The 16915-nt window shown below is 43.6% G+C and overlaps 1 protein-coding gene across 2 annotated transcripts in view; it reads left to right on the forward strand.

Moving 5' to 3' along the window:
• Nucleotides 1–16915, forward strand: part of plch1 (phospholipase C, eta 1) — a 34518-nt gene continuing 17603 nt past the window's right edge. Inside the window, exons 1-8 of one of the 2 annotated variants that reach the window (XM_084020281.1) lie at nucleotides 1–286; nucleotides 8096–8242; nucleotides 9342–9628; nucleotides 10002–10121; nucleotides 11763–11933; nucleotides 12013–12106; nucleotides 14253–14456; nucleotides 15392–15512. In XM_084020281.1, the coding sequence (XP_083876407.1) occupies nucleotides 106–286; nucleotides 8096–8242; nucleotides 9342–9628; nucleotides 10002–10121; nucleotides 11763–11933; nucleotides 12013–12106; nucleotides 14253–14456; nucleotides 15392–15512 (1325 nt within the window). In that variant the 5' untranslated portion in view covers nucleotides 1–105. Of the gene's footprint in view, nucleotides 287–8095; nucleotides 8243–9341; nucleotides 9629–9997; nucleotides 10122–11762; nucleotides 11934–12012; nucleotides 12107–14252; nucleotides 14457–15391; nucleotides 15513–16915 lie in introns of those variants that run through there. The other variant, XM_084020280.1, reaches the window with a different exon arrangement.

Raw genomic sequence — 16915 nt, forward strand, 5'->3', positions numbered from 1 at the left:
ACGTCTGCAGGAGTTTCTGATGTGAGGGTTTCTAGCTACAGGTGGTACCGTGGTGCATTCTGGGACGGGAGCAAAAGCAGGAGCTTACTTTTTATTTTTTTTCAAATGGAGGAAATTAGTTTGGGTCCCGCTGCGTTCACATCTGCTCACAAAGTCCGATCCACCTTCGTCCACGGCCCGGCGGAGAGGTCGGCCATGGTAACCGTGGCGACGCTGCTGGCGCGTAACGTCTACCACATCGGCGGCACCGTGGCCGTGCCGCAGAAATGCAGGCTTACACAAATCGGTGAGTGTGTGTGTGTGTGTGTGTGAGTCTAGACGCTTTAACAGAGTTCACCTCACAGGAGGAAGCATTAAAACCAACACACAGATAGCATTTCCTCAACATTTAAATCAACGTGTTTCGTATGAAAACCGGTTCCTCTCCAACTAAACAGGCATGTGGACAAACGTGCTGCATATTGAATGTATAACCGTGTGCTGGTGCTATTAATAGCAGCTCATGTTTATGTATCAGAAATCCCCCGAGGACCATCAGACTTTTCTGCTCACGCAACTTTGAACTCGTATTAATGAGATGTTTCTTCGTGCAGGAGAAGATCCTGGTTTCTGTTTTAACAATAATGAGGTGTGAATGTCCTTCATTTCAGTCAGTCAGCTGAAAACAACAAACATGTTGATTCAACTTCAGCACACAAAAATAAACCTTCGGGGTCACGCGATCCGGCGGGGCATCGAGAGAATCATTGGGGTGTTTGATTTCGGATGGTTGATTTCGGGTGTTTGATTTCGGGTGTTTGATTTCGGATGATTGATTTCGGATGGTTGATTTCGGGTGTTTGATTTCGGATGATTGATTTCGGGTGTTTGATTTCGGGTTTTTGATTTCGGGTGTTTGATTTCGGGTGTTTGATTTCGGATGATTGATTTCGGATGGTTGATTTCGGGTGTTTGATTTCGGATGATTGATTTCGGGTGTTTGATTTCGGGTTTTTGATTTCGGGTGGTTGATTTCGGGTGTTTGATTTCGGGTTTTTGATTTCGGGTTTTTGATTTCGGGGTTTGATTTCGGGTTTTTGATTTCGGGTTTTTGATTTCGGGTGTTTGATTTCGGATGATTGATTTCGGGTGTTTGATTTCGGGTTTTTGATTTCGGATGGTTGATTTCGGGTGTTTGATTTCGGATGGTTGATTTCGGATGGTTGATTTCGGGTGTTTGATTCCGGGTGTTTGTATTCGGGTTTTTGATTTCGGGTTTTTGATTTCGGGTTTTTGATTGCGGGTGTTTGGTTCTGCATGTTTCATTTAAGGTGTTTTCAGCAGTCTGACTGGCGTGGAGGCTTCCTGCTCAGCGGTACCTGATGTTACATGAATAGTGCATGAAGAATCAGGGCAGATGCTGCTGAATATGAATTTGTGTAGTTATGAATCATTCATGGTGAAAGCTTCGGTGGTCCGTCGACTCCTAAACAGAGATCTCGGAATATAAACTCATGAAACGAGGGAATCTGTCCTCATCGTTTCAGATTGAGATGATGAGATTAACGGTCGGACAGAAACCGTCATCGTATGGATCTGAGCGAGGAAGAGGCTTTTGTTCGCCGCGTCTCCGTCAGCGACCCTCATTTAAATATCTTTTATTTTAATTGCAATTCTGTGGCGAGACAAAGCTTTGATCTGCTCTCTCTGCTCGTCGCCGACGGAGATGAACAAAGACAAAGATGGACACGCTCGGAAGAAAATGGCGTGCAAAACGTAGAAAAAATATATTGTCGTTTTTATTCTCATAAGTAGTGAAACAGTTAAATTCAAATGTTGCTTGTGAGGAATTCCTGGAAACGACTTCAGTAAATGTCTCTATTAGAGAGTGGAAAAGGGCAAAGTACAAGCAGGGGAGGGAAGTAGCATTTTCAGGTATACGTACTTTTACTTAGTATTTATCAGTTGATTTTAACAGTGGAGATGTCATTTCCGGTATTCTGCTGCATCTTAACGTGGTTTGATACTTTTATCAGGCTGCAACATGAGAAAGGTATTCCAGTACATTCATGACTTATTCAGAGGATCTACTCATGCTTCTGTTAAATGAATGTCTGTTGATGTCATCAAATCCATGAGTAAAGTGGAGAACACAGTAGTCAAAGTACATCCTCCAATAAACGACATCCCCGTCGTGGATTATTCCATTACTTCAGGTTTTTACATTCTCATATCGAGCTGAAAAAACACATTTCTTTTGCCTTTTTGAATCATTTCCTGAGAGGTTGTCCAGGTGAGAGACGCTGCAGCCACAGAGAGTGATAACCTTCTATAAAAATGCCAGGTGGATTTAAGAAGACACTTTTTTTTACGATACGCCCAATAAGACAACGGAATTGCACGTTTAAACCACGTTTATATCCTGACGTTTCGGCGGTTTGATGAGGAGAGTGAAGATGTGAAGGGCGCTCACCGGTCCTTTGATCCAGGCGTCACCTCCTCTCATCCTTTGAGAGCCACTTACATCACTCCTCATCTTTGATTACGAGGCGGCTCGCCTCTCCCGGAGCGGAGGCATTAATCCTGCCGCCTCGCCTCCTTCGGCCCCGCCATCGTCGACCTAACCAGGTTCGATTCGGCTCTTGGCGGTGCTTATCGTTGCTGATGGAGAGGAAAGTGACCGCAGATTGCCTGCAGAAATGTCAAAGGAGTTCCAGAGACAGATGAAATATATACAGGATCTATCTATCTATCTATCTATCTATCTATCTATCTATCTATCTATCTATCTATCTATCTATCTATCTATCTATCTATCTATCCATCCATCCATCCATCCATCCATCCATCCATCCATCTATCTATCTATCTATCTATCTATCTATCTATCTATCTATCTATCTATCTATCTATCTATCTATCTATCTATCTATCTATCTATCCATCCATCCATCCATCCATCCATCCATCCATCTATCCATCTATCCATCCATCCATCCATCCATCCATCCATCCATCTATCTATCTATCTATCTATCTATCTATCTAAAATCCAAAATTCAGTGGCAATATGATTCAGAGGGAATCATTTTCCCACTTGGACTTCAATTGTAATCATAGATTTGATGAAAATACACTAAAACACATCATTTATGATCCAATTCATAAAGATAGACTCAGACCTTCTCCATGTCTACTGTTTACATGTGAACTGGAGTTTTACTTCAAAACAAAAAGGATTTCCATAAAGCCACGTTACAAATAACAATAATCTCCCTAAAACATTTAAAATAGTCATAAACACAGTGAATATGGATCAAATTGAACCGAGAGCTGCATGTTATACAGGCAGACACATTCGTACGTCAGATGAAGACGAGGTAGTTTGAGGTTGCCAGTGCCATATGGTGGGTGTGGCTTTATGCGAGGTGTGTTTAGGAGCATTAGAATTTCTAGTTTCCAACAATTACAAGCATTATGACAACTCGTTTGCATGTTTATATCTGTGCAACTTTATTGTGAAATGCTTCATAATAAAACACAGTTGGTTTACGGATTCTGAAAGCTGAAGACTTCCCGTTTTTAAAACAGTATAACGTTGTTATATTTAATAAAAAGACAATCGTGGGTTTGTCTGGAGGTTTTTACTTCCGATCCACAGAAACAGACAAACAACAGATGTCAGTCCTCTGGATGGAAATAAAGCAGACTTCTGGATTCCCTTTGAGCTCTTTCTTCTTGTGAACTACTGTATATCTGGCCGCTTCCTGGATAACACTCGTACGTTTGCTCCACAGGGAATGGTGGGAGAACATGCATGCACTCCAGTGATGCTAGCAGTGTTTATTCAGAGTTCATTGAGATGCATTGCTCGTCCGAGTCGTGGATCTTTCCAGGATCCCAGAAGAACATGCATGTTCCCTCTAGCAGAGCCTGTGTTTATGATGACAGTTTTCTCAGTCGCTTTGGTGCTTTTCTCACATCACTATTAACATTTGCACAGCAGTTAGTGCATTTCTCACGACAATTAGTGCAAACTGCAAAACCTAGTGGATAACCTGCAAAATCACGTCACCTGCTCAAAATGGATAGTCCATTCCTCAAAAGCAGGTATTCATGTCAATGAAACTGCCAGAGTCATCAAATGAGAAGTCTTGACACCATCGTTTATGATCAAGATAGTCAAATGGCTTTGTCATGTTTTCATTGTGACAGTTTATTCTCTCAGTGTATTCCAATGCAAAAAAAGGTCAGAATTCAGTGACACGACCTAAAAATGCTCAAGACAGCAGTATACACTACTTGTACAGCCATTTGAAAACTACAGTAAAGTTACACATTGCTGTAGTTAGGTGAGTAAGTGAGTACAAGACACTGAATACGTACATTTCACATTTTTACTGTATATGCTCTTTGCAATTCTACAGCATTGTGCAAAAGAAAAATACACTACAGTCACTTATTTAGAACAAACATAAGAAACTCTTTGGTAAAGCTTCAATTCACAGTGTTCTTCCAACATTTGGTTCACCCTCCGACCAGCCTCAGCCATCGTGAGGCCGTGATTGACAACATGGTCAACAACTGTAGCCCTAATTTAATTAGGAATCTGCCGATGTATTTGGCCTCTTCTCCCTCTTCCTCTGATTGTAGAATACACACTATGTCCTGCTCGGTTCATTATGCTTGCCAAGTGAGGGTTCATGGGATTCATCCCTGAGTGACCGTGAACAAGTGGCTTGTCATGGTTACAACTAATACTTCACACACCTCCTCCTGAGTGAAAGCTGAAGTTCACCTGAGAATAACTGTTCAATTTAGGAGACATTTCCAGGAAAAAATGATAAAGAAAGGTGTAAAATTAGCTTGATAGAATTTGATAACTATAGTTCAACCATTTTGTATGTAATGACTCAAGCAATGAAATGAAGACTATTAGTTTTATTGGGAGCGACTATTCAGCATCCATAAGTATAGTTCATTTTGACTGACATGACATAAGCAAATGATAATGTTATAAAACAGCAGAGAATTGTATGAAAGCAGCTGATTCATGTCCAAAAGCATTTGTAATTTGTTCAGAGGAAGGAGGAATCGCTACTATGATGTCCACAAATGACTAAACGTTGTGGAGGTTGAACTAATAGTTATGAGAATTTTCATTCTGATCTGAGAAAAGCACCAAAGCCACTGAGAAAAACTGTAACACAGCAAACCTACATTTAACACCGAACTCCACTGAATTCCATCGTTAACGAAGCTACGGATATCAGAAGAGGCCATGTGAGATAAATAATGCAAAACAGCCGATTTTCTGATGAATTCTCCTTCCAACTCATGTCTTCGGCTTCCTGTTATGATGAAGGATATGAACTTTTACTCTCTTTACCAGCCGCCCGGTGCGCTGAATATTATCCTGCTGGGAAATTAAACCTAGTGTTACAAATCAGCATGTTTTTCCTTATCCACGGCTATATGCCAGGTGTTTATAGTGCAACAAACAAATTGTGACCTTCCCAGGGTGCTAATGGGTCTTAAAGCTGCAATAATCAATATATGTTTTATATTTAAATGGAGTAAATGACCATGTATAATGTGAAAGAGATAAAGCAGAGAAAGTGAAGCAGCTAAAAAGACCTTTCTTGGGTGGAGACCAAAGATGGAGTGAAAACGAGGTGATATTGGAGTTCTAATAATGCGGTGGACAGATACAGGACTCCAGATGAATGCTAATGTTGCTCCGGGTCTGCTCCATGTGTAAACAAGCTCATTTAAAAGTTTGCATTGTTTAAACAACGAATGTGGCTTTAAACCAACACAAACATTTGATTAACAAAACCAAAAAAAGAAAAATGGGGTTAATTATAGTTGCTGTGTTTTATTTGCCCAGAGTGGATTTGTGTGTTTATTAATCTTGGCCTGAATCTCACCAGAATAGAGACGTTCCTGTTGCCAGTAAATTACTGGAAATAATAAAGTTCTCTGGACTCTCCAGCTAACTTTTCCTCCACCTGGACTGTGAGCTGTCTCTCATGTTTCCTGTTTTATTCACAGTCACTGTTTGTTTCTGCTCACATACTCCGTTGTGTTACAACACGGCAGCTTGTGTGTCCATTAGTGCAGCCGCGATGCCTTCCCATTGCACCTTGGGAAATAAGCTGTGGGCCGCGGGGGCCGTGTGTTTACGCTGGTGTGTGTTTAATGTCTCTCTGGAGAGAGAGAGAGAGAGAGAGAGAGAGTCTCAAAGAAGTGGTCGGACATCCACAACAAGCCGGTCCTCGGGCGGAGATGAGATTTGGTTTTACGCAGAAAATAAACAAGCGTTTTACATCCAGTTATCTGAAACATAACCTTCTAATCTTAACCAGGAAAACTAAATATACTTTCCAACAGTGTATTTGAAATTCAGTATCAGTCAATTTGCATCGAACGCGTCCCGTGGAATAAAACATATTCCTGCATCACATGCACGCTGAAACGACGCCGGGGGCAGCGAGTATATTTCTCAGCCGAGAATGAGTCGAGTGAATTCTAGGAATTAAATATGAACATTTCTGTCTGTTAACAAGTTGTTTTTATTTACTGCAAGGACAAAATACGGGCTATGTGTGATGCATGTAAACGTATTACATGAAGACATATTGCATAAATGAAAACTACAGTGTACACACACACACACACACACACACTCGTGCATGCACATACTCCACTAATGAGGATGGAAATCCCGCCATCTCTCTGCTGTCATGCCCGTCTGTATCTCTGCCACCAGCTGTCACACCAAGTAAAAAGTTTGAAGTTTGCTCTTTTATCCCGTTTCTCGGTGCCGGACGGTGCCAGGCATCAACCAATCAAACGCACTCTCTTCATCACCATCACTGTCGAGGCCCAGCGCTCTCCTCTTCAGAGCGCCTGCACCGTTACTCTGCCTCTCATCTTCCTTTCAAGTGTCTCTTATTGAACCCAGAGAAGCTAGAAAACCGGCTTTTCCTTTCAGAAGGATACGATACGCGTGGTAGCACAGCAATGCATTGTGGGAAAAGAAGGTGAGCTGTCACCAGCTTTGCAATCAAAATTGAAAAGCTACGATGGAATTAAAAAAACCCTCCGAGATGCTGGAAGCCAGCGTTCAATTCAGCCCGTTTAAAAAGGGTGAAATTAGAAAACAGAAGGGAGATTTCCTCTCCCACCTCCGGGTGCTATCTCTCCACGCAGGTGGCTTTAAATACCATGCAGGAGACGCATTTCAGTTACAAAATCAGTGTTGCTGCTCATCCACGACAAAACTCCACCAGGCAGATTTCATTGGGACTAGTTTCCTAAATGCAAAACTGCCTTTAAATGAATCTTTCAATGCTACGACGGCATATAAGGGCCACTGTGGAAAAACAACAGCAAACATCCGATGTTAGTGGATGACAACAAGTGAAAGCTACCGCTAGCATGTTAGCCCAACCGCCCGATCAATAAACTCCCATAAGATGACAACATGACCTTATATGAATAAAAGCAACAATAACATCAACATCATCACCTTAAGGACCTAACGAGGTGATGTCACACGTTGGGATGATTCATTACAAACATACATGTACATTCATGGGGAGTTAGCTAGCATAGATTCTGTTGTTAGCATCGTAATAAACTAGCACATTTACCACTTTTTTTCTCTGAATATTGCCCCCCTCTCTCGGCTCGTTAGTTTTTCCTACAGTCGCCCTGATATATCGCTGTACAATGCAAAGACAACCAAATCACATAAAAGCTAAACTATCTGCAAATCCTAAACCAACATCGAAACCATCCCTCCAGGATTTTTGCAGCAGTTTTCCTATTTCTTCATCCTCTAGCTTCCACCTGCCTCGGGATGCTGTGTAGCTTTCCTCCTCGAACACATCAGCTCTGTTTCTCTCTGTGAGATCTTTTCTCTGCAGCAGGAAACAGAAACGCATCGCTGTGCCTCCGAACAGGATGGTCTCTGTGGCGGCCGCCGTCAGCTGCTCGGCGCTCCTCTGCTCGCTTCTTCCTGAGTCGATGCGAGGCCAGACACCTGTGGTTGCCCTGGAAATAAAGCGCTCCATTGACCTCCATGCCGTGTGTTTTTGCTCGTCTGCAGTGGAGCGATGCATGACTGCGATGCAGTCCGGCACGCAGATGGTGAAGCTGAAGGCGGGATCCAAAGGCCTGGTCCGGCTCTTCTTCCTGGACGACCATCGCTCCTGCATCCGCTGGAAGCCGTCACGCAAGAGCGAGAAGGCCAAGAGTGAGTATTGTGATGAAAGAGTTGCATCGTGGGAAGTGTAGGTTTCCCTGCAGTCTCGGAGCTCAACCTTAACTATAAAAATAAGTGTTTGTGATCTCAAAGAGGCATTTTTAATTTCATCTCGACTTACATAATAAGAGTAACAATGCTTTTATTTTGGAGGCTTTGGCTCCGAGGGATTATTGTCATATATCTCACGGCCCCCTCAAAGCATCGCTGTCACTTTCCTCACTTTACAGGTTTCACGGTTCAACCTACTGAAGCGTGTGTGTGTGTGTGTGTGTGTGTGTGTGTGTGTGTAGGCTGTCAGCATTAGATAAGCCTCTTAGATCCTCTCCATTGACATGATAAAGAGAAACAAACAGCTGCACAGCTCTTCTTTGTGTGTGTGTGTGTGTTTTCTGGCTGCCATATTGTTACTTCTAGTCATATCGTCATTTCAGAGATGAGATTATGTAACAGGATGAGAGGAATAAAAAAATGGACAGGAATTGTTTTTGTTATGACAAAGTATTTTTTTTTCGATTACGAACGCAATTAATTCAATCAATTTATCGTGTCATTAAATCTTTTATCTATTAATCAAACATAATGGTCTGCGACCCCTAGGGGGTCCACAGTGTTACTGCAGGAGGTCCCCGAAATACACATTACAACCTATAATAAGCAAATATACATCTTCCCATTTGTTAAATGGTATGTTGTAAAAGAATGTAGAATTAAAATACGTTAGTCGGCTCTTAACGAAGCTGAGTTAAACTTACATTAGAGCGTGACGCTGTGAAGCTGACAGGAACTGCTGACTCTGTGTTTTCACGGAGAAAGAGAGGGAATGTGCTTCGTTTTGGTCGCGGCTATTTAAAAAAAGATAAGTTCCTGCTGTTATTCAATTTGAAGTGAATTATTCTGCCGTTCCGTCCCTCTGTCGTTATGTTGTATTCAACAGTCACAGTCTTAAAGGATGAAACCAGAAACACAAGTTTACACAACCACAATAACACACAATCAGGTATTGGCAATCAATAAGAGTGTCGATAGATTGATGGAGCTACGGAAAGTTTCTCTTACTAATCATCAAACTGGTGTTTTCCCTCCTCAGTCACCATCGACTCGCTGTACAAAGTGACGGAGGGAAGTCAGTCGGATATCTTCCATCGCCATGCCGACGGCAGCTTCGACCCGGCCTGCTGTTTCACGGTGTACCACGGGAACCACATGGAGTCCCTGGACCTAGTGACCTCCAATGCGGAGGAGGCCAGAACCTGGATCACCGGCCTCCGCTACCTGATGGCCGGCATCAGCGACGAGGACTCGCTGGCCAGAAGGCAGCGGACACACGACCAATATCCTTCACCTGATAGGACAACGAATTTGTGTTGGTTTAGAGTATCCAGGATTCACACATCGGCTGGTTTACTACAGCCAAAATCAGACAACTTTGTTGTGATTTAACTGCACTAAACGGATAAAAATTATGCCGAAGTAACGACATGACGACGACGGTTTGTGCAAAGTTGTTAAGTTGGTCTCGATACGCAGATAACGTTTAAAATGGTTGTTTTCTGAATGGAGTTCGTATTGATCAGAGCTAGGCTACGCTAACACCGTAGCTTCTCGGTAAACACTGAAAATAAAGTCCTCTTTGCATTAACTGACTTAAGAAATCATATATGAAGTTAACATAGTTGAAATGATGCAGACAGATTTCACGTACACATGTTAGCGACGTTTCCTTAATGTTTGTGCGACGTGGCTGAAGCAGACGTTCGAGGAGGCCGATAAGAACGGAGACGGTCTGCTGAACATCGAGGAGATCCACCAACTTCTCCACAAGCTGAACGTCAATCTGCCGCGCAGGAAGGTCAAACAGATGTTTCAGGTCAGAACCAGATTTCACTTCCCAAATACACAAGTTCATCACGTATCGGAGAAATGAATGAACCAAAACACGTACATGCATAAATCAAGCTCTCTTATGAAATAAAACATGAGGTTTGCTTTCATTCAAACGCATTAAATTCCTCGTGAATTAATATTTAAAGTCACTCTCATCTCATTACTGTTGCATTTTTCACTTTCCTGTGCTTTTCTGTAATTTCAATAAATGTGCAAGAAATATTTCATATGTTCATACGTAAGAGAGACACTTTTAAAGGAGAGAGATGAGGAAGTGTCGGAGAGGGCCCGTTTAAATCTTTAAAACTGAAGTCACATTGAGTAAAGTCAGAAATCCACGTAGAGGCTAGCGCTTTTCAAACGTGGTTTACGATGTTTCACTTTCTTCTTTTATCTGTTGAACATAAACAAACTCACTCCAGCAGGCAGGATTGATTTGATCAGCGTCTTAATTTGAGAGTTAATTATGAGATCAGAGGGGATTTCTTTTCCCCAACACTTTAGAACTGATTCAGTGGATTTCAAGTCTTTTCTCTTCCTAATGTGCTACATTTTCATTTATGCTCTCTAAAGAAAATTAGATTTGATGGGAAATCTCCGTTAACTGATCTCTTTCCATTTAAGCTCAGGCAGATAGCAGCGTCAGAAACCCAGAACAGCTTGTGCGGTCGCTCAGAATCCCCAAAGTTGTTTGTTTTCTGTCCTCGCGTTCCCGTGAACTCCATCACGGTGTAGATTTCCTTCTGTGATCGAGTCCCCCGACGCCGAGGCGAGCTCATTAACGCGAGTGTGATGGAGGCATTATCTGGCATTATTAGATTTGGTGTGAAGTGGAGTGGGCCCCGGCGTGAGATCCAGGTGAAATGAGTGTGTGTGTGTGTGTGTGTGTGTGTGTGTGTGTGTGTGTCCTCGGGCAACAGCGAGATATGATGTCAGGATAGAAAGAAGAAAGCTGTTTGGAGAGGTAATGTGTTTGTGCCATGAAGCGGGAACATTGTTCTGTTTATATCGTCGTGAAGGAGAGAAAAACAGGACGAGGGACGGAGGAAGAAAAAACGCCTTACAAGTCTTTACTGACCACTGAAGCCTCCTTTCACGCCGCCTCTTCTGCTGTTACACCCAGCAAAAGTTGACCTTGTTTAGCGTGCTACAGGTCATTGTATTCACATATTTAATACTTCACACTACCATCGACGCCGTGATGACGGCAGGATCTCTGTGTAGAAACGCCTGTGATGTTCTGGACTGACATGGTTTATCACTTTAAGTAATCATTCGTTTTTTTGGACATTTATGATTTTTCTCACCGAGAAACGTTTCCATCCAACCAGCAGCTGCGTTCGCTCGGAGCAGCAACTAAACACTCTAGTTGTTAGTCATTCATAATGCAATATTTGCTTGTATCGTTGAAATTCAGTTCAATACAAATTATTATTGTACGTTGTTACTTCCATCATTTATAATATAATATCTTTGTCTGGCCCTCAGATTTAGTAACCAAATTAGAATTTCAGGTTCCTTGGTTGTTGCAGACATTTAACAGACCACCTCATATCAGGATATCTGTTAATGGCCTCCGAGTCCTAAGTTCTCATATAAAGGCGTTGCTTCGTCGTCCTCGCAGGAAGCCGACACGGACGACCAGCAGGGAACGCTGACCTACGAGGAGTTCTCCGTCTTCTACAAGATGATGTCACTGAGGCGCGACCTCTTCCTGCTGATGATGGCGTACAGCGACAGGAAGGACCACCTGACCGCCGAGGAGCTCACCAACTTCCTGCACAACGAGCAGAAGGTGAGAGAGAGTTTGATGACGAGGTTTCCACGACTTATTTCTCACTAACTTCGTTGTTCTGTTCCTCTTCCCTCCTCAGATGTCCAGCGTTACTCCGGAGTACGTCGCAGAAATCGTTGAAAAGTTCGAGATGTCCGATGAGAATAAACAAAGAGGCGTCTTGGGGATCGAAGGTAACTTTAACACTTATTTAATGTCTTTATTTTTCAGGGTTCAGCCTCAAAGATATTTCTAAGATTTAATATTTGATTCAGGAAAACTTGAATTTGATATGCAAAATTAACTTAAACTTAACTTCATTTTGAGCTTGACTACCTGAAAAAGTTTGGCATTTTGGCTGTCGCCATCTTGGATTCTTGCAACCAGTGAAGGAAGTGACCATATTTGGACTGTGGAGGAGCAACGGGTGGATCTGCACCCGAAGCAGCACCCTTACTGGATCTGGAGCCATCTGGATTCTGGTGTGAAGCTGCTAACAAAGTTAGCTTCATAATTCAAGGTCAACTTTACAGCGAAGAAGACTTGAAACTAGAGATTGAGACCATAAACTCATGTTTACAATGTTTACTGAGATAATACATCAAGAGAGAAGTAGGACCATTTTCTCATAGACTTCTATACAACCAGAGAGGAGTCGCCCCCTGGTGGCCAGCAGAGAGAAGTAGGACCATTTTCTCATAGACTTCTATACAACCAGAGAGGAGTCGCCCCCTGGTGGCCAGCAGAGAGAAGTAGGACCATTTTCTCATAGACTTCTATACAACCAGAGAGGAGTCGCCCCCTGGTGGCCAGCAGAGAGAAGTAGGACCATTTTCTCATAGACTTCTATACAACCAGAGAGGAGTCGCCCCCTGGTGGCCAGCAGAGAGAAGTAGGACCATTTTCTCATAGACTTCTATACAACCAGAGAGGAGTCGCCCCCTGGTGGCCAGCAGAGAGAAGTAGGACCATTTTCTCATAGACTTCTATACAACCAGAGAGGAGTCGCCCCCTGGTGGCCAGCAGAGAGAAGTAGGACCATTTTCTTATAGACTTCTATACAACCAGAGAGGAGTCGCCCCCTGGTGGCCAGCAGAGAGAAGTAGGACCATTTTCTCATAGACTTCTATACAACCAGAGAGGAGTCGCCCCCTGGTGGCCAGCAGAGAGAAGTAGGACCATTTTCTCATAGACTTCTATACAACCAGAGAGAAGTCGCCCCCTGGTGGCCAGCAGAGAGAATGCAGCCTTAAGGCACTTCAGAATCGGCTTCACTTCTCAGAACTGGGAGGTTGCCGCTTTGTTGCAACATCATCACAGAGACAAAATCTCTCCAACATTCCTGCAAAGCCGTGAATGTTTTGGGATTTAGTCTTTGACAAGTTTTCATGGGTGTCGTTTTGAGTTGCCTCTGAAGGGTGAAGTTAAGGGAAAGGAAGGAGTGAGGATGAAGAGGACATGAGAGTGTGACAGAAATGAGAGGTGGGAGGGTGAGACTAATCTGGCTGCTGGAGGCCTGAAGGCTGAGTGTGTTTACGTGCGCTGTGCACGGATGTGACAGTAACGTACAAACAGATTCACATGAACGTTTCCTTCACGGTGCCATGAGCCGCTTTCATGTCGGTGTAGCGTTCAGATCCGAGTCACCGCGATGACACCGGGACGAGATAATGTGTCCAAGCTTCCTCTTATCAAACATCCTTCTAATATCTGCATCACATTCCTCCTCTTCTCCTCGCTGTGGTTTTCCACATTAACGCTCAGCTTCTTCTCCTCACTGCTTTTGCTTTCTGGCTTATTTTCACGCTTTAAGTATTCTTGTCTTGTTCTTATCCGTCCTCTCTGGATGAAAGGAGGCCTTCTCCCCTCTCGCTGCTCTTCATGCTGAACCACCAAAAAACAAAGTTGGCTGTGTGAATAATAAATATCCAACAGTCGTGGTTTCAAACTTCACCTCAGCGGTTTGAAACCTCCGTGCTGATATACGAGAGATTTATGTTCGAGGCAGGCAGCAACCTGCGGATCTGAAGAGTGAAACCAAGGCTGAAGTGGCTTAAACATGCATTCTCTCTACTGGCCACCAGAGCGCCAACTCCTCTAGCTTCACCTGTAAAGTTGACTTTGAATTATGAAGCTAACTTTGATCGCAGCTTCACACCAGAATCCACATGGATCCAGATCCAGTAAGGGTGCTCCTCTGCGGCTTGATCCACCGCTCCTCCACAGTCCAAATATGGTCACTTCCTTCACTGGTTGCAAAAAAAACAAGCTGGTGACGACCAAGATGCCATGGTCAGCTGTTAGAAGGTGCAGGACACAAATGTTTTAATTTTTCTTCAGGTTTTACGAGTTTCATGCGCAGTCCGACGTGCGACGTCTTCAACCCGCTGCACCACCAGGTGAACCAGGACATGGACCAGCCGCTGTGCAACTACTTCATCGCCTCCTCCCACAACACGTACCTGACCGGAGACCAGCTGCTGTCCCACTCCAAGACCGACATGTACGCCTGGGTGCTGCAGTCGGGCTGCCGCTGCGTGGAGGGTAAGGCTGCAGATCCCAGACCAGTAAGAACCTGGTCAGATCCCAGACCAGCAAGAACCTGGTAAGATTCCAAACCAGCAAGAAGACTGGTCAGATTCCCAGACCAGTAGAAACCTGGTCAGATCCCAGACCAGCAAGAACCTGGTCAGATCCCAGACCAGTAGAAACCTGGTCAGATCCCAGACCAGTAAGAACCTGGTCAGATCCCAGACCAGCAAGAACCTGGTCAGATCCCAGACCAGTAGAAACCTGGTCAGATCCCAGACCAGTAAGAACCTGGTCAGATCCCAGACCAGTAGAAACCTGGTCAGATCCCAGACAAGTAAGAACCTGGTCAGATCCCAGACCAGCAAGAACCTGGTCAGATCCCAGACCAGTAGAAACCTGGTCCTGATGGGTCACAGCAGCCCTTTTTTTACTCCAAAGACAAAGTTATTAATATATATCTTCTGACTCTCTCTCTCTGGAAAATCAGATTTTTACAACAGAATAGAATACATTTGATGTAATTTATAACATATTTTCAGATTTTTGATTATGAATACATGTTTGTTATGTGGAGGTTTAGTATTTGCTGTTTTCAGTATATTTTTAGATGTGGACGGTTTATGATGCTCGTGAGCGTATTTACCGATTGGTGAATTATGTATAAATAAGTGCCGAGTCATGGAGTCGTGTGCAGGCATTTCCTTTTTTATTTTCGTATTAAAACCTTTTTGTTTATGTGTGGTAATAAAGGTTGAGACGGGTCCACAGAGGCAGCTACACTGAAATAAAGACAATCCTGCTTATGTTAGATTTCATTCTCTCCTTTTGTTCCCCAGAATGAGCCTTCGTTTAAACGTTTACACATCTGTCTTTGTGGAACTGAAAGTGAGGAGACAGGATGCTGACAGCAGTGAAGTGTTTTATTCATCGTCTGTTGTTTCCTGCAGTCGACTGCTGGGACGGACCCGACGGCGAGCCGATGGTCCAACACGGATACACGCTGACCTCCAAGATCCCGTTCAGGTCCGTCATCGGGACCATCAACAAGTACGCCTTCATAAACAACCAGTGAGTCCTCAACCCCGCTGTGTGTGTGTGTGTGTGAGAGTGTGTGTGTGTGAGAGTGTGTGTGTGAGAGTATGTGTGTGAGAGTGTGTGTGTGTGTGTGTGTGTGTGTGTGTGTGTGTGTGTGTGTGTGTGTGAGAGTGTGTGTGTGTGTGTGTGTGTGTGTGAGAGAGAGAGTGAGTGTGTCTGTGCGTGTGTGTGTGAGAGAGAGTGTGTGTGTGTGTGTGTGTGTGTGTGAGAGAGAGTGTGTGTGTGTGTGTGTGTGTGTGTGAGAGAGAGAGTGAGTGTGTCTGTGCGTGTGTGTGTGAGAGTGTGTGTGTGAGAGTATGTGTGTGAGAGTGTGTGTGTGAGAGTGTGTGTGTGTGTGTGTGAGAGTGTGTGAGAGTGTGTGTGTGTGTGTGTGTGTGAGAGAGTGTGTGTGTGTGTGTGTGTGTGAGAGAGAGTGTGTGTGTGTGTGTGTGTGTGTGTGAGAGAGAGAGTGAGTGTGTCTGTGCGTGTGTGTGTGAGAGAGAGTGTGTGTGTGTGTGTGTGTGTGAGAGAGAGTGTGTGTGTGTGTGTGTGTGTGTGTGAGAGAGAGAGTGAGTGTGTCTGTGCGTGTGTGTGTGAGAGAGAGTGTGTGTGTGTATTGTAACTGGGAGAAAATAGCCCAGAATGACAAATAGAAATGCCAATTCACTTATTTCTCCTTCACTTCACACACTCGTATAAATATAAACACACACTCGTATAAATATAAACACACACTCGTATAAACACACACACTCACAGATTGCATTATTGATTGTATATCGTCCTCTTCTGTTTAATTATGTTGCTTCATGGTCTCCGATGGGACGAGATTTATATAAAAACGCTGCAGATTTAATGTATTTCTCCACAAACAATCCTCCAAAAAGACTTGAAATTGTCAGAATTGATTTCATTTCATGCCCTCGGCTCGTTACTGAAGGACCTAGAATGTGGAAGTATTTGGGAATTGTCTCTGTGTGTAAGTCCTTAAAGGAAAACACCACCGCATTTCCATACTGAACTATGTTCTGCTCTGATGTTAGACGAGGTGATACATACCTCCCTCTCCTCTGTGCGTGCACTCAATGGCTCTTGCACGCACTCCGCGCAGCACTAATTTGCTAGCATGTAGCTTGTCCCAGTATATTCCTTAGGATCCAAAGGGGGGTGAAGTTAGAAGCAACCAAGCACTTCCACGTTGTCCCTATTTAAATACGGTTACGTGAGTAGTTACACGACCCAAGTTTGGTTACACAAAATGAAACATGCCAATTTCTCTAAGCGGATAACAAGGATAACTATATAGTATGGCGGAATAACAACTGGAAGCACTTCGACGTCGGCGCAGTAATATCATCACTCAAAACATGACGGGACTATATACCTTCTGCTTGTTT

The sequence above is a fragment of the Eutrigla gurnardus genome (genome assembly GCF_963514095.1).
Source record: "Eutrigla gurnardus genome assembly, chromosome: 10".
Classification (NCBI taxonomy): domain Eukaryota; kingdom Metazoa; phylum Chordata; class Actinopteri; order Perciformes; family Triglidae; genus Eutrigla; species Eutrigla gurnardus.